This window comes from Lithobates pipiens, unplaced genomic scaffold (genome assembly GCF_037356315.1).
Source record: "Lithobates pipiens isolate NorthernLeopardFrog02 unplaced genomic scaffold, aLitPip1_a1.2 Scaffold_3, whole genome shotgun sequence".
Classification (NCBI taxonomy): domain Eukaryota; kingdom Metazoa; phylum Chordata; class Amphibia; order Anura; family Ranidae; genus Lithobates; species Lithobates pipiens.
The window spans coordinates 66504287-66527945 of NW_027507790.1; the positions used below are offsets into that span (position 1 = coordinate 66504287).

General features: G+C 40.3%; 1 protein-coding gene and 1 long non-coding RNA gene across 24 annotated transcripts in view; one reads left to right on the forward strand and one right to left on the reverse strand.

Moving 5' to 3' along the window:
• RIMBP2 (RIMS binding protein 2) overlaps positions 1–23659 on the forward strand; it is a 777506-nt gene that overhangs the window by 360077 nt on the left and 393770 nt on the right. For all 23 annotated transcript variants that reach the window (XM_077461782.1, XM_077461787.1, XM_077461794.1 and 20 more), the window contains one exon: positions 6839–6979. In XM_077461782.1, coding sequence (XP_077317908.1) covers positions 6839–6979 — 141 coding nt within the window. The remainder of the gene's footprint in view (positions 1–6838; positions 6980–23659) is intronic.
• Positions 14951–23659, reverse strand: part of LOC143940432 (uncharacterized) — a 197746-nt gene continuing 189037 nt past the window's right edge. Inside the window, exons 3-4 of the long non-coding RNA XR_013263871.1 lie at positions 21682–21880; positions 14951–15294 (exon numbers count right to left, since the gene is read on the reverse strand). This is a non-coding gene — a long non-coding RNA (uncharacterized LOC143940432). The remainder of the gene's footprint in view (positions 15295–21681; positions 21881–23659) is intronic.

Genomic DNA, 23659 nt, shown 5'->3' on the forward strand with positions numbered 1-23659 from the left:
AAAGTCTATAGGACTCGAAAGTTCGAAATCAAAAGTGCTCATTTTAAAAGCTAATATGCAAGATATGCAATGGACAACACCAGCAATAAGGGGTATCTTCAGGTGTATACTGTGCTGGAGGCACACAACACCAACTTTAACTCCTGCAGATGCCTGTATTAGAGAACACCAGCAAAAAAAGGTAGATACAGGTGTATACTGTGCTGGAGGCACACAACACCCACTAACTCCTGCAGATGCCTGTATTAGAGAACGCCAGCAATAAAGGGTAGATACAGGTGTATACTGTGCTGTGCTGGAGGCACACAACACCCACTAACTCCTGCAGATGCCTGTATTAGAGAACACCAGCAATACAGGGTAGATACAGGTGTATACTGTGCTGGAGGCAAACAAAACCCACTAACTCCAGCAGATGCCTGTATTAGAGAACACCAGCAATAAAGGGTAGATACAGGTGTATACTGTGCTGGAGGCACACAACACCCACTAACTCCTGCAGATGCCTGTATTAGAGAACTCCAACAATAAATGGTAGATACAGGTGTATATTGTGCTGGCAGCCTTATATAGTGTGGGGCTTGTACTAAACCCCCTGAGCTATAATTGGCCACAGGCTCTCCTCGCTGCCGGCGCTGTGATTGGCAAAGCATGCGGGGTCACAGTGCATGCTTGACCAATCATGAGCCAGCAATGCACTTTCGATGGCGTATTGCATTGTGGGTCCACAAAGTTCTGAATTCGCCGAACAGATGAACGGCCGATGTTCAAGTCGAACATGCGTTCGAGTTGAACACCAAGCTCATCCCTACTATGGAGTTTGTATTGTGTATGGAGCAGTGCACATGACCACAACTAATGTTCACTGCTCATTGTAAACAAACTGAAGCGGGAAAAGGGGGAGGATCGGGAGCTCACAGAGGACTTTACCAAGAGACAGAAAATCACAGTAAGAATTGTTTTCATGATTGCAATAGATTGCAGGGCCAGTAGGTAATAGATGTGTATGGATCATTTTTTGTGGAATAATGATATTGTTTAGTGTCACTTTAAATTGCAATATTAAGACCTTTTCCGATCCTCCTCATGATGAAAATATCACAAACTCAGCCTCTGATATGTTCCCTATTGACAGGATAAGAGAAAAGAAGGGCGCTTCTGGATAGCCGTATCTGACCAGAGACCGTATCCTTAAAGGAAAATTTTAATTCTGGCTGATGATCGTCTGTATAAGGCACTGAAGCAGCACTTCAAGTGGAAAGCAACCACTTTAATGTAAACAGGATAAAAAAGAATGTGTCTCTAATTGCAGCAGCATTTAAACTTTAATTCACCAAAGGGTTAAAAACACTTACTAGAGGTAGAAAAATAAAAGACTCATATGTATAATGGAGTCCAGCTTGGGGAATAGTCCTAGGGAGATCAGGTTAGCAGTAGATGTTATGAATCCAAATTGTCCAGCAGAGGGAACGGCTTGGTCAAAAGCCAGGAGGAATAGCTGTGTTGGGGTGTACCAGCATGGGATGCTGGACTTGTCGATGATGTCACAGGAAAGTGCGTCCAAAACCAGCATGGAACGTATGGGCCGGAAGTGACGTCTATATTGCGGAATGTGTTTCAGAGCATCTGATTGGCTCCTTCTTTATGCCAATGGAGATGAGTCTCTGCTAGAACGCAGATATAGGGAAAGTGGGTGTGACAAGGGACGGGTTAACGGGCGGAACATCAGTGAAGTGAAAAGGGACATTTTAAACAGTAAATTACTACCAAGAGCTGGCTGGAAAAACTAAAAAGCATAATAAAAACATTTAAAACCAACGGTGGAGCACAACAAGGAGGGGGAATAAAGGAAACAATATGAGAAAAACAACATATAATGACAGTGTCTGAACATAAGATATAACATAAACAAAGGGGCCATGAGACTACATGTCCTATTACCAGTAGGAAACTTTGTGCTAATAATAATTTTAGAAATATGAATTTTTGGTTTTATATGCATGTGAAGCGAGAGGGGGAGGGGTAAAATTCAATATACAATTTACAAATAAGGGGCGGTATTATAAAAATTTATATCAACTATTAATTATTATAATGTGTTTACATCCAGTTCCTCATTGATCCCACCAGGTGATAAAAACATCAAGGGAATAAGTCCAGTATGTCTCCCTATGGCAAAGTTTTTTGAACCGTTCTGCTAGTGGGAGATCCCTGGGGATGGTTTCGATGACCCACACCTTTAAACCTGCCATAGACTTTTGCTGATGTGACAGAAAGTGTCTGGGCACAATATGTTGGTCGATGCCATCTGTGATGAAGCGACAATGCTCACCAAAATGTTTACGTAGAGTTCTAATCATACGTCCCACATAAAAGATGCCACACGGACATGTGGGGTGGTAAACCACATATTCAGATGAACATGTATAAAATTATTTAATGGAATAGATTTTCTTATTTACCTTAAATTATTTTTGTCCATGTTGGATGAAGTGACAAGCCTTGCAGAGGGGTTTGGGACACCAGAACTTCCCAGTGAGAGCCAGGAAAGTGGGAATAAAGCTACCGGGGTGGGGGGGAGGTTTACACTTTAATTTCACTTGGTTCCATTTTGCTTTTGATGTTAGAAGCTTTTTTTATATACAAACCAAGGTTTATCGGTCATCTGGAAGGAGATGCTGGTCCTGCTGCAATAGGGGCCAATGTTTTTTAATAATATGTTCTATGTTCCATCTGCCTGTAACCAGAGTGAAACTGGGTGATGAAACAGATACTGTTAGTCTCTGGGCAATACAGTGGGGAATGTGAACATTATCACTGTGGTAGGAGGATGCTGCTTCAACACTGTCTGTTGGGAAACCTTTTTCATGAAATTTGGCCTTAAGGATTGTGTTATGATTTTGATAGTCAGAACCTCGAGTGCAATTGCTTTTCAGTCGACAAATTTGACTTTTAGGGATATTATTAAGCCACATGAGTGGTGGCAACTGTTATAATGAAGAAACGAGTTGTCTGCTGTTGGTTTTGTATAGTTTTGAGCATGTATTTGATTGCCTACATGATATAGTTCGAGATTAAGGAAGGCTAGACTGTCTTTATCTGTGACAGAGGTGAAGGAGAGACCCATGTTATGGGAATTGAAGTGGGAGATGAAATCTTGAACACTGGATAGACTACAATCCCAGATAATGACATAGTTGATGTACCTTCCATAGAACACGGTGTTGGAAACTAAAGTATTGTTATGCCAAATGTGGGATGATTCCCCAAGGCCCATTGTGAGATTGGCATAAGAGGGGGGTAAAGTTGGCACCCATAGCTGTCCCATTTACTTGGAGGAAGATGTCCCCTTTCGGATTGGAAGTAGTTATGAGTGAGACAAAAGGAAGTGGATTCCAGGATGAAGGAGGCCTGTCTAGGATTGCCTGGTGTACTGGGCTGTTAATGTTGAAGGTTTCTTTTTGGAAAACTTAATATCTGTGACTCAATATGACTTTGGTCTCCTTTCTAGCTTACACAGTTCATATGTACATCAGTAATAAATGTAAAGACTTAATTGCACCATTGATTACAAATCACCCTAACATTGCAAAAGCCAGTGCCCTTACACAAATGCCAATATAACATGCCAGGTGGTTTTACATCAATAACATGACAAAACAAACAAAGCAGTGAACAAAGCAGGACAACTGATGCAATTAAATCTTAATAAAAAACAATAATCATAATTAAGAGCTGGGTTTGGATTCAGTCTAGGCATTTGTGGTGAGAACTAGTTTGTAGAAAAATATTCGCCATGTATCTTGCATGACATCTTAGTATCCATTTATTGGCAATATACTAATGTTTGTAGAGTTTCTTCCCTACAGTTAACCCTTCAGACCCCAGATCAACCCAAATGCTTGCACCTTCTGGCATTGGACCTGCCCCAATGCATGCACCTTTAGACCTGAGATCAGCCACAAACCTTGCATTTCCAGACCTTAGATCTGCGCCAATTATTGCTCATTCAGACCTCAGATCCACCCCAATTCCTGCACTGTTAGACCTCAGTTCTACCCCTATTGCTACAACTTCAGAACTGCCCCAAAACCTGCATCTTTAGAACTCAGATCAGGTCTAAATCCTGTATCTTCAAAAATGCAAATGTCAACATAACTGCTGCAGTGATTTCAATAAGAGGAGGAAGACTGTAGGCAGCAAAGATTCTTACACACACCCTCCACAAGCCTTCAATGAACCAACATCTTCAGCCCTTGTTGGGCCTACACTAACGTCCAGGAGGTGAGTGGGCTCTGGGCATGCCAGGCTTTATAAGCTTAGTTTGATAGCCTAGTGAGCTGTCAATTGTAGCCTCTGACAGCAGAACTCCAGGTGCCAGTGAGAAAGGCATTACAAGCCAGCCTGGGCACATAGCCCATAGGTTGTCAAAGGCTGCCGCATTAGCCTCATCATATTAATTCTAGATAGCTATAGCTTCAGATATGGTAGGTTTGTTTGATTTGTTACTTGGCGTGTAGCAATAGTTGTACTTTTTACCTTTTTGTTTTCACCATTTATTATGCAGTCTGAATCAGAGGTGGAAAATCATAAACTTTACTGAAACAATGAATTACTGTAATGTCCTTTCCAGCAGATATTAGCTTCTTTATGCTTGTTATCTTTTAATTAAAACTGGCATTAAAAATACACCCATACCAAAATTAACATACATTTCCCTTTTAGAAATGCATATAACTGGTTGTGATCTCTAGTCATTACTACTGTAAACTGAATATAATAAATAATTCAAATAAATGAGAAGGACCTAATAATGAACCTCCTCCAAAATCTTTATTCAAGAGGAACTGAGCGCTTAATAGCTAGTATAAGTGAGAAGAGAAGGATAAAATTTGGATCTTAAAAAAAAAAATATCTCAAGCTGAAACACCTAAAAATGTGACTGAGAACATTGAATTCCTCCTGTATATGCTGTAACTTCAATCTAAACTATTTTTTATTGTTTGTTATAGTTTAGAATATAGTGTGGAAGAGTTCTATCCTCTGTAATGTATTCTATCTGTGTCCCTAATGAGGTTTTTTTTCACTTCCTATTCCTATAACCACACAGATAATCTAAAGGTCAGAATCTGCAATAAACACATTTGTTACGGATTCTTACCCCGCAAAATTAAACTAAAATATGGCCCTCTGTGACCCAAACCACCATGCAGAGAGTGGCTCTTTGCATAGTGGTTTGGGTCATGAACGGCTGCATATCCATTTATTGAATCTATGACAAAATAGCACTTTAAGCAGGTCATAGTCCTCTGTCATTATATCTCCTGGCCTCTCCACTATCCCTTGGTGCGTCCTCCATTTGGTGGCTGGTCCCACCTACAGCTCCCAGGGCGAGACTGTCCCAGTGGTGCCAATCCATGGCACCTATCCCCTTGTGAGAAATTGCTTAAATTCTACTTTTTGATTGATTTTTTGATTTTGTGTTTGATGTATGCTGCTTATCAACTTGAAATCGATTTGTCTTCTGAAGACAAATTAAAGTCCAGCGCAGTTTGAACTGGATGAACTAGTCTTTATTCAACCTTACCAACTATGTAACTATGCAAGTGAACTGTGTTCATGAAACACGTCGAGAAGGAATTTATTAGTGTCTGGTTTACATCATACACTTCTGCTGTCATGTCAAATGTAGTGTATTATATCCTATATTAGCACATACTGGTATATCTTTTTAAATTGAATCCACTGTCTGTTGTTTAATGTTCCTATATGGAATGTGAATATTAAAGATGTAAAAACTTTTTATACCTATATTTGAAAACGGTTACTTCTTTTTGGTGTGACTCTTTAAAAGTGCCATGAGCATTTGCTTCATGCATAAGAAATTCATTATTTGAATGCCAGAGTACTTACATATTGGTGCTGTACAATCCCCAGTTTTCAATCTGGTAGAACACCTGTGGGGTGTACATTGAATCCATAACGTAACAATCATCCATTATTTTGTGTAAAGCATAGCTTGGAGCATAAGTGAGGTGTTTGCAATGCACATATTCAAGGAACAGTTGCTGGTTCATCTGATACACAATACAACATCCTTTAGTGGAACCCCCAGGGCTAACAGTTCAACTGCCAAGATCTGTGCTTCAACTTTCATAGCAGTACACAACTGCAAAAAGTGACACATAATGCACCAAATGGCTTTGTTCTTAAAGGGGTTGTAAAGGTTTGTTTTTTATTTTTTAAATAGGTTCCTTTAAGCTAGTGCATTGCTGATTCACTTACCTTTTCCTTCGATGTCCCTTCTAAATGTTTTTTTTTCTTTGTTTTCTTTGTTTGAATTTCCCACTTCCTGTTCCTCCTCAGTAATCTGTTCTGGCTGACTAAACACCGCTTGAATGATGGTGTGAAGTTTACTGAGGAGAAACAGGAAGTGAGAAATTCAGACAAAGAAAAAAAACATTTAGAAAGGAAATCGAAGGAAAAGGTAAGTGAACCAACAATTCACTAGCTTAAAGGAACCTATTTAGAAAATAAAAATCAAAGCTTTACAACCCCTTTAATCAATCAATAAAGGCTTATGGTTCACATGCTGTTTTTTTGTTTTTTTGTGATTTCTTAACCGTTTCCCTCAGATCGTGTTGAAATGTCAGGTTAGACTTTTTGAGTTGTAAATGTACACCAAAGACAGGAAACCCGGTGTTGGTATTCACTGGAATCATAGTATCAACATGGAATAACACATTTCTTTAAATTGCACTTATGATTAATAGCTTATACAGCTAGATTCTCCTTACTACTACTAATAATAATTGTTATTATTTAATTCTCTTGTCAGTTCCGAAATGATCTCCAGTGCCTGCCACCATCTGTGCAACACCGAGCATACAATCAGATCCATCTCCTAGAGGAGAAAACTCGATCCATAAAAGCTGATGTCTCTTCAGTATCTCCAGAGAAGGTTCAGTGGAGCTTTCTGGTAAATTCTTTTCTTTAAGTGCTACATGTTTGGTAAACTGATTATTTGTCAAAACAAGGTACCTGGATAAAATAGAATGTTACTTCTTGGTCTGTTAGTGAGAAATTTGTGTTGTCATCTAGAATGATTAACTCTAGATCTTGGGAACAGGGTATTAAAAAAGAGCTCCAGAATCCATTCAGCTTCACGTTATATCTGGGTTTATTTTTTCATTGTCTTCTTAAAAATACTATTTATATTCCATCACTTCTATTACAAATCCAAATAAAAAATGGGTTTCCTCACTATACAAAAAGAGAGGCCAGATCAACACATTTGATTACTTTATGTCAGAGTAGACATTTTTGCATCCATATCTGATGTTTGCTAACAGAGATATGACCTTAAAGTGGTTGTAAAGCCTCACATATACCCAGTGAAGTAAATAGCCTCAGATGATTCACAGAGATGCAACAAATCTCCCTACATAAGTTTTACATGTATATCTGCTGTCTTCTCCTTTCTACACCCTTTCAAAAGTGTAGATTGTGTTAAAAATCTTTCTTAATCTGCCAGCAGTACATAGGGGTGGGTGGGGAGACTGCACTTACACTGTGTGAGAGCTGATTGGAGGAAAGGGACATCCCCCGCCCTCCCCTCCACATAGGTAGAGGAACAAAGGAACATGCAGAGCTGTATTCTGAATAGACAAGCTCTCTGCTTATCTACCTCTAAGCACCCTACTCAATACAAATTTTTAGCTCATGTTATCTTGTGTCGGTGAACTTGTCAAACATGGCTAATGCTGATAACAGAGGAACAGAGCACCAGCGAGAAATGAAACTTAGAGCTTTACAACCAATTTAAATTGTAGCACATTTGAATCCAGTTTTAATACAGATTTTATGGCTTGGTGACCTTTGTTATTGCAAGTTATAGTAATCAAAGCTCCTACGGAGCAAAGCTTGGGCTGTAGTACAGTAATAATCAGTCAGGTGTTAGTAAATGGGTCAATATGGATCCAAGAAGCTTTGACTGCTGTGTGGTATAAACCAGTGGATATGGTTGTATAGTTGTGTGGCTTTGTTTTTAACTGTGGATTTTTGATGGTGATGACAATAACTTTTAAATACTTTCTTTTTTTTTTAGAAAGCTAGTTCTGTATTGTATGCCATAATTAAATACAATTCTGGATCTTTCTGGGTACATTTAGTTGAGATTACATACACTAGGATGCCAAAGGATTTACTCATCCTTTAGCTCTACTTCACACGAGTGCAGCTTTGAAATCGCTCTACTTCAGGGGAAGTTGAAAGCCTCAAATCATTGCGATTTGCACCTCAGATTTCATTGTGGTTTGAGACTTCATTTAACAAAATTCTATGCAAGTCACAATGAAATCAGAAAAACGTAGTGGAGAAACCTTTTTCAAAGTCACTGTGACATGAGTCGTGGCGATTTGAACGGTTCCATTTCTGGCAATGGGTTGCGACTTGTCATGTAATTTGGAACTGTCAAATCGCATGACAAATTGCACTGGTGTGAAGGAGGGCTTTGAGAATATGTAAAACCTCACAAATACCATTTGCTCTCTTTTAATTCATTAAAGAGGAACTTCACTCGGGTTGTGAAAACTAAGTCAGCAGCTGAAAATACTGTAGCTGTTGAATTTTAAGAAACAGAAACTTAACAGCCCAAGAAGTCCAGCGCTGTCTTCCACACAGCCGATTCTTGTTAGGCCTTTAGACTTCCAGTGTTGCCATCTAGGGTTTGGAAGCTGACTTTGACTACCTTATAACTCACAGCTGGCTCCATATTCCTTGGGATGAGGTGACGCCATGCTCACTTGGACAAGGCTTGAGATGTGGGAGCAGGTACCTGAAGAAAAAAAAATTAGATGTTCCTCAGCCTTTAAAAAAAAAAAAAAAAACGTAAACCGCTACAAATACTGTCTTTTAACTGCTTCCTGACCAGTGCACAATGATGTACGTCGGAACAATGGCACGGCTGGGCAAATGGGCGTACCTGTACGTCCCCTTTAAGAAACGGCTTAGTGGCCACACGGCCACTGCCTGTCCGCCAGGGGCCAGCGATCGTGACACGGAGCTGCAGAATGGGGAGATGCCTATGTAAAAAAGGCATTTCCCTGCTCTGCCTAGCAACATGACAGGAATCTACTGCTCCCTGTCATCAGGAGCAGTGATCTCTGTCATCTTGTAGTGAGCCCACCCCCCCACAGTTAGAATCACTCCCTAGGACACACTTAACCTCTTGATCGCCCCCTAGTGTTTAACCCCTTCCCTGCCAGTGTCATTTACACAATAATCAGTGCTCACTGTATAAATGTCACTGGTCCCAAAATAGTGTAAAAAGTTTCTGATGTGTCCGCCGCAATGTCGCAGTCATGATAAAAATTGCAGATCACCTCCATTACTAATAAATACAAATTAATAATAAAAATGCCATAAATCTATCCCCTATTTGGTAGATGCTATAACTTTTGCGTAAACCAATCAATATAAGCTTGTTGTGATTTTTTTTTTTTTTTTTTTACCAAAAATATGTAGAAGAATACATATTGGCCTAAACTGAGAAAGAAATTTGTTTTTTTTATATATTTTTGGGTAATACTTATAGAAAAAAGTAAAGAATATTTTTTTTTTTTTTTCAGAATTGTCACCCTTTTTTTTGTTTATAGCGCAAAAAATTAAAAAACACAGTGGTGATCAAATACCACCAAAAGAAAGCTCTATTTGTAGGAAAAAAGGACATCAATTTTGTTTGGGTGCAGCGGCGCACAACCTCGAATTGTCAGTTAAAGCGACGTAGTGCTGGATCGTAAAAAGTACTCTGGTCAGGAAGGGTGGTAAATTCTTCCGGGGCTGAAGTGGTTAATATAAAGACGTTTACCTGTCCAGCGATCCAACACCGTCTTCACCTGGGCCAGTCCTTCTCTGCTCTTGGAGTCCCTGGTGCTGGCATGTTTAAAACCACTTGCCGCCCAGCTCCTGTACATATACGTTGGCACTTTGAAGATGGATATCTCAGTAACTGCAGCAGCTGCTGCTACAACCGAGATATCCATCTTTTCAGGAGCCGGTTGTATTTACGATAAAGGATAAGGATTAGCCGCAAGATCACTATTATCGGCGGCGAGAGTATGGAGACGAGTGAGGATAAGATGGCCCCCACCCGTCTCCATACCATAGCAGGGCGGAAGCGACATCAAAACGTCACTTCCACCCATAGCTATTACAAGGCACATTTTTTCAAAGTAATTTATTCAAATTACAACTTTTCTTTTTTTTGTTATTGCATTTTAGTCCAAATATGAGATCTGAGGACTTTTTGACACCCAGATCTCATATTTAGGAGGACCTGCCATGCTTTTTTCTATTACACGGTTACAAGGGATGTTTACATTCCTTGTCATAGGAATAAAAGTGACCCAAATTTTATTTATTTTTTTAAACCGTGAAAACATTTATAAAATGAAGTAAAATAAATAAGAAAACATTTTTTTAAAGCGTTCCGTCCCGTCGAGCTTGCGCGCAGAAGCAAACGCATACGTGAGTAGCGCCCACATATGAAAACGGTGGTCGAACCACACATGTGAGGTATTGCCACGATCGTTAGAGTGAGAGCAATAATTTCAGCCCTAGACCTCCTCTGTAACTCAAAAAATGCAACATGTAGAACTTTTTGAAGTGGAAGTAAACCCTGATGGGTTTACTTCCTCTTTATCTCCCTGCAAAGGTAAAGCATGATGGACTTCTATGCATCGCATAGTAGCCTATTATGTGTCACTTACCTGACACAGGAGCCAGCGATGTCACCGCTGTCCCCTGTAACACGAAGCGTCCATCTTCTTCCGCGTATCACTGCTCCGGCGCCGTGAGTGGCCGGAGCAGCGATGACCTCACTCCCACGCATGCGCACAGAAACTGCCACTAACGCCATATCGCTGTTAGCAGCGGCATGCTCAGTGCGCCTGCGCCGTGCCTGTCTTTTTGCAAATATCTCCTAAACCTTACCTTACCTTAAACACCCACAGCCTCCAAAAAGGGGGCTGAGGACTTGGAGGGCAGCAGCAACCTTAACTTACTCCTAAGCGCGGCTTTCCCAAATCCTTTTTGTATCTCCTAAACCTTAATCTAGGCTTACCTGTAGGTCAAAGTGGTCTGTAAGGGTTTACAACCACTTTAAACGTCGCCTATGGAGATGTTTGATGCCATTCCACAAGCGGGCGCAATTTTGAAGCGTGACATGTTGGGTATCAATTTACTTGGCGTAACATTATTTTTCACAATATAAAAAAAAATGTGCTAACTTTACTGTTGTTTTATTTTTTTATTCAAAAAAGTGAATTTTTTCCCAAAAAAGTGGGATTGTAAGAGCGCTGCGCAAATACGGTGTGAAAAAAAGTATTGCAATGACTGCCATTTTATTCTCTAGGATGTTATAAAAAAATATATATATATATAATTTTTGGGGGTTCTAAGTAATTTTCGAGCAAAAAAAACTGTTTTAAACTTGTAAATACCCAAATCTCAAAACAAAGCTAGTCTTTAAGTGGTTAAGGTGGATTTCAGTTTGGACTCCATATGGCTTCACAGCTGGCTTCCCACTGTGCATGCGAGATCTGTGCCATGCTGTGTAAAATGGTCTTGCAGCTGGCTAGGGACCTATGATAACGTCCCATAATTCTGCTGGCAGGAAGTGTGGGAGGCCGAACTTCTGGTGGAATCACCAAAGCGATCCAACGGACAGTGGGAACTTGATACGTGCAGAAAAAACCTGGTTGGTTCTGTTGTGAGCTCATATCTTTATGTGCTCTATGCTTATGTTGATCTTTATCAAATGTGCATTTTATATGATGATTAAGTGCTCTGGTCAGGAAGGGGGTAAAATCTTGTTCATTCCATACGGGCGCTATATGGTCCTACAGATCTTCTACACGGTTCTATTGAGAGAGTTATCCTCGCCTGTGAATCGTTAATTTGGAGTATTCTACTAATTCCCTTCTCCTATCCAAGTTCTCCAAAAAAACTAAACAAAAACAAATTCCCTAGACTGGTCATTGACGAGAATGAGCGGAAGAGTGTGTGCATCTGTCTGTGTGGAAATACCCTGTAACTGGCTGTGGATTCACCAGGGGAGGCCCAGGTAAACAAATATCCAAGCGGCTCCCTCGGGGGTACCACCACAAAAGATATGAATAAGCTTGTTGGCTAAGAATTTAGTTACATTCTCTCCCTGGTCTCTAGGATATGGTAGTAATGGTTTCAGTGACTGTGATGCTGCTCTGACGTGTTTGGGTCAAGTGCGTTATATTATGAGGATACTGGATTTGACTTAACTGTAACTAGAAGTGCTATACAAGGCACAAATTAATCAGTTATAATCAAAATAATTCACTATGAAGTTAAATCAATGAAATGCATTTACAGCAGTTTGTGAGATGTTTGATCTTGAGTAATTTATGCCAAGGTTTTTTGCCAAGACAGTTGCCCTTAATTTCCCAGCCCTGATGAATAGAAATGAATGCAAAGAACGGAGTCATCTCATTTCCATTGTTGTCACCTACATTACAAACATATGGAGTCAGTTTCTGTAGACAAGGGATATTGTTTTTCTTGTGTCATTAATCTGCTATGTCCATAAATAAAGCAAAGACAAAGTCCTGTCACCTCTTAGTTACCTAGTGACGATGGCAAGTAACGCTGACTGCAGCTGCCGATAAACAGGCGGCACAGGCTGGAACGGAAACATAAGTGCAGTCTGTTGTAAAATAGATTCTGATAAGAGATGCTTTAAGCCTCAGTTGCCTCAAGTGCCTTTAACCGAATCAGTGCCTGTAAATGTGTGCAGAATTCTGTACTTTAACCACTTGCTTCCCAAGCTTATTGTGACACTTCTCTCCTACATATAAAATGTATCTTTTTTTTTTTTGGTCTAAAATTACTTAGAACACCCAAACATTGTTTTTTTTTTGTTTTGTTTTTTTTAAGCAAAGGCCCTAGAGAATACAATGGTGGGTGTTGCAATTTTTTTTGTCACATGGTATTTGAGCTGAAATCTAGGCAGATACAAAATACACAAATTAGTGCAACCCTTTAATGTAGAAATACATTATTGAATATATTTCAATGGAAGCAGTGTAAGTACCTACATTTGACCTGGTATCACCTCTGGGAGACCCTGTACACCAGAGTTAGAATATGAGAGGAAGAAGTGACACAATGAGCTAATCAGTTCATGTTCTGACAAGAAAGATGCTGATAGGAAGATAAAGCAGAGTGACAGAGAGCTGAACTTATCACCGTGCTGCTTCTCCTTTCACTGTTTAGTCACACACTGGGGCAGGTCGTGGATACCTGGGTTTAGGGAAAGTGGGTTGAATAATTCCGGACATCTCATGGGAGGAAAAATTTTAAGAAAAAAGTCAGAACCCAAAGATGAAATGTGCAAAGGTGATAGGAGAAGATCTGACACCTTCACATGGGAAAAATAATCCTTCTCAGAAAGTATTCAGAGGTCAGCCACCACCTCCCTGTCAAATCCACACTCACGGGAACTTATGGCTGCCATTACAACAGTATATACGCTTGTGACTTTAAGTCAAATATCCACAGCAAGCATGAGAGCTTCACTCAATAACTGCATTAAAAAGTACTTCTCGGAGTAAAGCTGGGATGAATAAAGCTTGCCAGGATCCAAGAAAGTTCCCTAGTAGTGTAGTATTTAATATGAATCAGTAGTAGCTTGTATGCATGAGTAAAACAGCAAATCTCTTACATGAAAAGCCGCTGCTGACCTGGGATTGTACAACAGCATGTCACAAGCACTAGTGGCTCCTCCCGACATGTTTTGTCCAATGGGACGTTATTAAAATGTATTACAGAGTAAATCTCTGGTTTGAAGCTGCTTTAAGTGTATAATTGGTAGCTTGAAGCTTAGGATACATTCTAGTTTACGAGACTTGCTAAACATAGAACCCCATAACCATTATCAGACTGCCATTTAAACCCAATACATACATGACTAGGTCATTATATGAGACCCGTGCAACATCTGACACAAGTAAAACATAGAAAATATATATTTTTTTACTTTAAAATATCATATACTCAGAAATGCATTCAAAAGTGCATGAAAAATGCATGATTGGTTTTAATGAATCACGGTACATTCTTATAGATAAAAAAATTCAACAAGTAACTCCAAATGGAAAATGCATGTTTCATTGTATATGTACATTGTGGTTTTTCTACACGTTGAGATTAATGCAACTGCGCGCCAGACAAAAGTGGATTGAAAAATATTTTTTCAGCCTCCTAACCCCAGCCTTCTACCCCCAGTATTTTTCATAATTCAAACATGGCGCAGGTACCAGCTCCAAAGGACATAAAACCAAGAACATAATGTAGGGTCAGAAAAGGAATGCTTGAAAAAGACGAGAAGCAGATATTCAGTATAGAAGTAATCTTCCTCAGATTATCATGCAATTCCTGCTGAATGACGTAAGAGAACATATTCAAATGTATTGTAATAATCAGTGGCACTTATCTGAATTTTCTTATGGTATGTTATATAAGCAATCATCTAGGTCAAAAGAGTATTAATAGGTTATATCCTAAGATAGAGAACCAGTGAATTACATTAATAGAGTTCTTAGCCAGAAGCATGTATTGTTAACATTCACAAGCATGCATAATAAAAGTCTTTCATAATAAAGCACAGTACAGGCAATGGAGTTATCTCATTATTGCAGTGCTGTAAAAATGGACATCACCTACAGCTGGAGTAAACAATCATAGAATAATAAATTATTTTCAAATTAGATCAGTGCTAAAAGTAATAGGTCTATAATTTAACCAAGACCTTGTTTAGCCAACAAAGCCGAATCACCAAATATATCCTAATGAAGACTACATTGTTTGATAGTCTGAACCATTGATGAATAGAAAAGAATGGACTTTATAGGCATACTTTTTAAAAGGTTAACAATTTTTATTAATGAAAAATACTGAATACAATTAAAAACATGCAAAATGTGAAGGTGACTAAAAAGTGTCTCAGTGGCCAAGCAGCAGCCCAGAGTCCAGCTGAATGAACTCTGGCAGGCCAGAAAGAGACCCAGTGAGAACAGATACCCAAATAGGATCACATATACAATAACCTGAAAGGGTACAACCCTGGAATAGTAGATTAATGGTTAGATCAGGGGTTAATAAGGCCAGTTCAAAAAATATTGATTCTGCTTTGCAAAGGTTCAAGAGGCTTGCTCGACTAGTTTCGCGCTTAAAAAGCACTTCTTCAGGAGATGAATAGGTCTAGTAGAAATGCAAAAAAAGAACACAGTAACTAAAATGCATGGTTATGCAGGCCAAAAGATTTTTTCAAAGGTTACATTACTGAAAAACATGACATGCATATATACATATAAAAATAAAATATTTTTCAAAAACAGGTTTACCTACAAACAATATCATACATATTATGTGTCACTGAGGCAGGACAAGCACCCGAACAGGGACTCCAAAGGGGGGCCACCAGGCCAAGGTGGTGGACATGGGGGTGCATAGAATGAGAGGCAGGTACCAGGGTCTAGTAGATGTAAATTGGAAGAGATAACATGTTATATATAGAAGAGATAAATAACTCCTATAGAGTAAAGGGACAAGGGATTAAACCTAGGTATAATAGGAAAATGTTAGTATTCCTCACAAGAGTAAAATAAGGTAGGTATTGAACTTCCTCACATCTCCAGATATGTCATTGGTCATTCTATATAAGGATTAAAGGCAAGATTTAAAGGACTATTTGGTTGGGGGGGATTGAAGGGGGGTTACCACTAATAACTTGATTGCACCACAATATATTGCAGGTACTCACCTATAACTGGCCATCCACTCAAAATGTCCACATTTAATGGATAGTATGATGGGGGTGCAGACAAATATAAGAGTGTAATAGTGTAGGGGTGCACTGGTAAGAGAGTATTGCAATAGATGCCAGTAAAGAAGATGGGCCAAATCCTCATGTAGTACTGTAAAGGGCATATGAAAAGCATGTTAATAACTTAAAGAGGTCCAAAACTGTCCCAATGCTAACAGCTCCTAGGTAGACACTCGCCAGTGCAGCATGTCCCAAGGTATGGGTCCCCTCCTGTGTGTTCCCGCAAATGGATCCGTCCTAAATACACCCACAAGTAGCCCCCATATATACACTCCTGTCGAGATGACCTCGCCACCGGTGCCAAACCAACGTCACGACCCGGCCAGGTCCTCCCCATCGTGCACCATCTAAGGCCTCACATGTGCATAGTTTGATAAACGTACCTCTAGTTATATTATGTTGTCATGTTTTAGTGAAAGAATTTGACTTAACGATTAAAAAGCAATGGTGTTGGTATAACCTTGCAGGAAAAGGACAAATGTTATTGTGTTAATCTGGTTGCAGCTGATCTCAGATTTGACTCCCCTATGTCTTAGACGTTTAATGTTCAATGGTAATGTATGGAAAATCTCACAAGGGCCTGCAGAACCATCTGAAAAGCACTGTATTCTGGACATTCAGCTTGATATTTTAAAGCCTAACTCCACTTTTTTTTTATTTAGTTTCCCTAGGTTAAAAAAATTATCAACTCTTGCTGCGATGTTCACCTTTACTCTGGAGCTGTGCCTTGCAGTACTTCCTTTCAGCCACAAACTTGAGGAAAACAAAGGAATGGCCATTGTTGGCCTTCTTTTAAAATGTAGTTAGTGACTTAGAAAATATTGATGCCAAAGCATTAACATTGCAGCCTGGGAAATAACATCCTAAAATCAGTGGTGAGCAATGGCAGCCTACACAATTCTCTCATGACATGGATTTAAAATTACCCACCTCACAGAACGGTTCTCTTTAGGCATAGCTTTCAATACGTGCACAGGATACAGCTTGGGCTCTAGTTGTAGTTTCATAAAATATTGTATCTACTGTATGTACTAATACATTAGCTACATCCCTAGGGCTACCTCTTCCTGTACATCAAACGTAACGAACCAGCCATTCTATGTATGTTTGAAGCTTCACTTCTGCAATTACAGCTTATGCAAATGGATGCTTCTGATTTCAGTAGGAGAGACATGTCAGTTGCACCGAGAAACTTTCCCCATTACCTTGACATTTAGTTAAGATGTTTTGATGGAACCAGGATGACATTAAACTTCTACAGATGAAAACTTCTCATCAATGAATGATCTTTAAATATGTGTATTCAGATGGTTTGGCATGTGAAATCTAAGCTTTGAAACAATGTTTACACTATATGTAAAATGAACCAATATACAGTACATGTATGAAGTAGCTCCTCTTTTAGCAAAGACAGAATTATCTGGATTAATCGGCTGTACATGGGTAGCCAACAACTGTGCAGGTAGGGCTGGGGTTTGCACACTTTTCAACCAGTGTAATGGCTGTTTTTTTTGCATAAAAATAAAGCTTTTTTTGCAAATATTGAAAAATATGATAAAATGACAAGCAGGGCACTGTAGTCCCTACCGCCAGTTACTACATCACTGCAGGGCACAGTAATGATTTAGCAGCCAATGGAAGGAACCACTGTGTCCAGTGGGGAACCTGGTCTATGACACAAACCTGAATGGTTGGATACCAGTGGCACCCATAGCTCTTCAAAAGAGTAAAAATGTAATTCATCCGATATTAAATAGTACTCTAATGCGGCACTGCTAAATGATTTCATTGTTGAACAGATGTAAGCATATATTATTATTTAAGGTACTTATATAGTGCCGTCAATTTACGCAGTGCTTTGCATACACATTGTACATTCACATCAGTCCCTACCCTCAAGGGGCTTACAATCTATAGTCCCTAACTCATATTCATATACTGGGGCCAATTTAGACAGAAGCCAATTAACCTACCTGCATGTCATTTGGAGTGTGGGAGGAAACCGGAGTACACAGAGGAAACCCGCACAGGGAGAACATCAAAACTACAGGCAGGTAGTGTCGTGGTTGGGATTCGAATCAGCAACCCTTTTTACTGCTAGGTGAGAGTGCTACCCATTACACCACTGTGCCGCCCAATATACAGTGACTGTGATGATGTAATAGTGTTGAAAATATACTCCTTGCTGGAGAGTCTTCTTTAGTGGAATTAGATATGTATGAATATATGATTGGGGCAATACAGCCTGCAGAAACAGTAGTTATCAGATATTTGAAACCTTTTTATGAATGCAAATGTATTTAAAATCATGCAAACATAGATATCCTCTTATACCATGGTGGGTGGTGAAATATATGAATAGATTTCAGTGTGCTTGATATGTCCTAAGGGCAAAACAGAGTATACATTTATGTATCACATTACTGAGCATTATACACAGCTGTGCTGCCAGGAATGTCTATTGCCTGGATCTCATATTCCTAGTCTGGTCCTTTTAAGTAAATTAAGAATATTTCTACTGCTCCTAAAGCTCCTCGATAAAAGATGAATTCCAATTGGTAACTTTCATTTGTCTTACTGAATAATGCTTCAGATACCACTGTAAGAACCAGTCATGATTGTGTAGCAGCAGCTCCTGAAGAGCATGCACTATGCGTTTTTTTTCAAAGTTAAAATTGCCTAAACTGGAGTTTGGTTTGGGTACAATTGTCTAAATTTAGACTTCGGCATCAGTCTGACTGGACTGTGAGATGTTCAGCCTGGCCACAGGGGGCACTGTCTCTTCTGGCAGGCATAGAACTATGGTCTGGTTAGGTGCTTAAGTTACTCTCTCTCGGAGCCCGCCCAGCGGGAGTGGCGCTCTCGCTGTGCTTTCTGGTAGAGGGTATTTAAGATGTAGACGTCACGTGGTTCGGGGTTCCAGTCCAGAATGATGTGCTGACTTCATGGTCCTGGTCCTCCTGACCAGCCCCCAGGAAGGCTATGGCCTGGGGTGCGGATCTACCCGACTTTGATGTCTAGCTAGCCCGAGGCAAGGAAACCAAAGAAGGATTCTGAGGTGGTTGGGTGCCGTCTCCAGTTTGGGAGAGACCTAGTGACTTCAAGCATTCCAGGGAAGGACTCTTCAGAAGAAGACCACGTATGGGTTGGTTTCTTAGTAAGAGCCTGGAAGGGCTGAAGTACCCAAGAGAATCCGGTCTTGTGGATATCGCCAAGCTGACTGAAAGATCCAGGTATCCCACGAGTGTTTTTAAGCTTAATTTCCCTACATATTCTACAACAACGTCTGTGGCAGAGACATTATCTTGTATGTTCCACAACAACATCTGTGGCAGAGACTTGTTCCTGAGTAAGCACCTTGTTGGCTGCTAGGCCTTGTGAGAGATGGACTGTCCAACCTGATTGATCATCCAGTTGCGAATGGCTATTCTCTGGATGCAGTCAAAGTAAGCAAGTTCTTCAACACTTTGACTTTGACACTAAGCCCTTGTACACACGGTCGGACATTCCAACAACCAAATCCGTCGGATTTTGTCCATTGGATTTTGTCCGACGGATCTTGTCCGAAACTGTTGCATACACACGGTCGGACAAAGTTGTCGGAAAATCCGATCGTTCAGAACGGGATGACGTTCTTTCGTTACGACGGGACTACATTCAGGCTAGTAGCCAATAGCTTTGGTGTAGCAATTTGATCTGAGCATGCGTGGCACTTTGTTCGATCGGAATTCTCTACACATGATCGGACAAGGTCCGATCAGATCATGTTGTCGGAAAATTTTACTGGCAAGTTGGAAAACTTGGTCCGTCGGATACTCCAACGGAAACAGTCCGATGAAGACCACACACAGTCGGATTATCCGACAAAACGGTCCGATCGGACACATTCCGTCGGAATCTCCGACCGTGTGTACAAGGGCTAAGAGTACCTGAATTTCCCTTTCCAACTCTCTGATCCCAATTTAAGAGACTATTCATTGTCTAAGTTTTGCAAAGAAAATCCATTCAAGTGGATCTGTTGTCAGTCTCTCAAGTTACTGGGCCATTTACCACGGAACACCCCTAGACGTGCGATGAGGAAGACAGAGGGTAACGGTAAGCCTAAATCTAACCAGCAGCTCCTTCGAGGGTTAGTGCTACAATTGAAAAAGTGGACTGTGCGTTTTTAGTGCAAGGTCCACTTTAAAGTGCAACTGTTCCCAGACTATAGATATTAAAATATTACATATTCTTAAAGAGTGTTAGGTCAAAATTAAAACACCTACATATTTCCTCATGTTTTAAGACTGGAATTACACGGTTACAATGCGATGACATGTTATGCTGCATGTTAATGCACTTTGCGCTGAGGCAGTTGAGGCATTATATAGAATGGGCTGCCTAATGCACTAAAACACATGACAGGTGCATTGATATGGTGTGTTGTAATGCTATTAAGAAAGAATGGCACTACAATGCATTAACATATTCATGTTGGAACAATGCAACACTGGGAATCCTTCCTAAATATCCTGCAAGCGCAGAAAAAAAAACTATTGATCTACCAGAACTGCGCGTGGTTCATAAAGGCTGGTATACACGGGCTGAGTATCAGCTGGTTCAACAATGTGTACAGCCTCTCTGACCAAAGCCAGTCTAATGACTAGCCTTTATCGAATGGGCATTCTATAAAACCTTCATTCGATCAGCGCTTGCACATTATGGCTGCGAGCGCTGATCCCTGTGTTCTGGGAGGGGGGCGGGCAGTCTGGCATGATCAACAAGTATTGTTTTTGCATTTATTCAACAAATATAACAAAACACTTTTAACTGTATATTTAACAGACTTAGCCCCTGTGCACACGGTCGGACATTCTGCCAACCAAATCCGTTGGATTTTGTCCGACGGATTGTGTCCAAAACTGTTGCATACACACGGTCGGACCAAGTTGTCGGAAAATCCGATCATTCAGAACGTGATGACGTTATTTCGTTACGACGGGACTACGTTCAGGCTAGTAGCCAATAGCTTTGGTGTAGGAATTTGATCTGAGCATGCGTGGCACTTTGTCCGATTGGAATTCTCTACACATGTCCGATCGGCCCAGTTTGTCAGGAAATATTTCCAACAAGTTGGAAAATTGAGTCCGACGGATATTCCGACGGAATCAGTCCGATGCATACCACACGCAGTCGGATTATCCGACAACACGGTCCGATAGGACACATTCCGACAGATTCTCTGACCGTGTGTACAAGGGCTAATGCTGCGTACACACTGTTGCAATTTTGGCCAGCAAAAGACCAATGAGAGCTTTTCATCAGAAAATGTGACCGTGTGTAGGCTCCATCGGAAGTTTGCTGGCCGAATTTCTGCCAGCAAAAGATTGAGAGCAGGTTCTCAATTTTTCAGACGGAAAAAGTTTCTATAGGAAATTCAGATCGTGTGTATGCAATTCTGACGTGAAAAAACTCACGCATGCTCAGATTCAACTACAAGATGGAAGCTATTGGCTACTGGCTATTGAACTTCCTTTTTCTAGTCCCGTCATATGTGTTGTACGTCACTGCGTTCTTGATGGTTGGAATTTGGTGTGACCATGTGTATGCAAGACAGCTTGAGCAAAATCCGGTCGGAATTCCATCGGGAAAATCATCAGAGCTCAACCAAAATTCTGATCATGTGTATGCAACATAAAAGTTAGCAAATAGGAGATGTTCATTGTTAGGGTTTACATGTATTTTAACAGGCAGTAAAAGATGTAAAACAAGTCACCACTGACCTATCTAGCTGCATGTTCTGTGAAGTAATTCATCCGTCAGCCCATTTCAATCAAGCAATCTGCTGTTTTGTTCCTTGGTACCATACTGAACATTTGGATCTTGTAAGTTTTTTGGGTATTCGGTTTTAGTGATTTTAATTAAAGAGATTACTCTGCATACATCTTCTTCCATTGAATTTTCTCAAGCGATGTGAAGTTTCTGGCAGGAATAAGGAGAAGGAACAGGATCAGCCTTTCTGTCAATCCACTGTTTTATCTGCTTAATGCATATAAGGGACCAATAAAAATGCTTGTCTGTTTCCATATAAGGGATGACTGAAAATAATGGTCACAGAGCAACAGATTTTGTGGATGGAGTGCATGATTGTGTGAACATTGGACCACTTTTGTGGCACAAATCTTTTTCACACATTGACTTATGGCAATTAATGTACTTTGATGCATTTCATGAAAAACTTTTTTTTTGTCACTGGTGGCTAATTTTATTTTTGGGAACATTGATGGTATTTATGGTGTTTGATGTGTACTGGGTTTTGTTGATTATGGCAGCTTATTCAGCCTTTTGTACCATAGAAGAAGCTTTAAATTAATTTCAGATTTCAGGGAAACCCTGCTAAAGTTCATTCTGTGGGGGTCAGTAGGAAGAATGGTCATTATAGTGGTGATCAAGATGCCCCTTTTGCAAACAACTAAAAAGATAATTGGTGTCATAATGCAGACTCTGCGGAGTAGCGTTGGACCTGAACAATGCAGACACCATCAAATGGGAGGTCAAACTGCCATAGCACAAGGAGCCCACCCCCAGTAACCACTTAAGGAATCCTTGTTAAGAATAGTTGGTTCAAAGTATTTTACCCAATAGTGCTGTATTGTATTGTTTACATTTTAACCATTCGTTTTGAATGAACTTTCAATCAATCTTACGCATACAAAAATTACAATATTTTGTGGCAACACAGAGTATCTTGCACTTGTGGTGCAATATTGTGTAGGGGCATTCTTACTACTTATAACAAAGGTATATCTGTGCATTGAGGTAACTGCAGTAAAATATTTGTATCACAATGCAATAGGGCGTTGTTTCCCAACCATGTCCTCAAATACCCCCAACAGGCCATGTTTTGGGAATTTCTCTTAGGCCCCTTTTACACTGAGGCGCTTTGCAGGCGCTAAAGTGCTAAAATAGTGCCTGCAAAGCGCCCTGAAAGAGCCGCTCAGTGCACTCCTGAGGACTTTCACACTGGAGCGGTGCGCTTGCAGGACGGTCAAAAAAGTCCTGCAGGCCGCATCTTTGGAGCGCTGTAGAAGCAGTGTATTTACCGCTCCTAAAGAGCCACTTCCCATTTAAAACAATAGGGCAGTGTTCCGCTTTGCGGGCGGTTTTAACCCTTTTCCAGCCATTAGCGGGGGTTAAAACTGCCCCACTAGCGGCTGATCAGCACCGCTAAAACTACGGTAAAGTACCGATAAATATAGCGCCGCTTTTCCGCCAGCGCGATGAGCGCCCCAGTGTGAAAGTAGCCTTAGATAAAAAAAGTTGTCCAAAATACCAAGCCATTGACTCTGATTTAAAGCACCTCTGCAAGATAAAGGAAAACCTGCAAACATGACCTGTTCGGGGTACTTGAGGACAGGGTTGAGATCCACTGCAACAGGGTAATTTGTATAACCAGGATTTTTTATTTAATTCAGGTTTTCGCTTTTTAAACAGATAAGATTAGACATTTAGCAGAGTTCTTCCATAGGACCCATCGCTTTGTTACATATATCATTACATTATCTTCTTGACAGTGACTTGTTTGGATTTTTGTATCTGTGCACAAAGTTGAAGAGTTTGCATTCAGCTGATGGATCTTTGGAGAACAGCCTATCAGCTGTTCTGCCCATGACCTGAATTACTATATGCCTCCCAGCTCAGAACCTCGTAGCAAACCTGATTAAGTCATTAAACTGCAGACCAGCAGGGCCTGTAAATGAA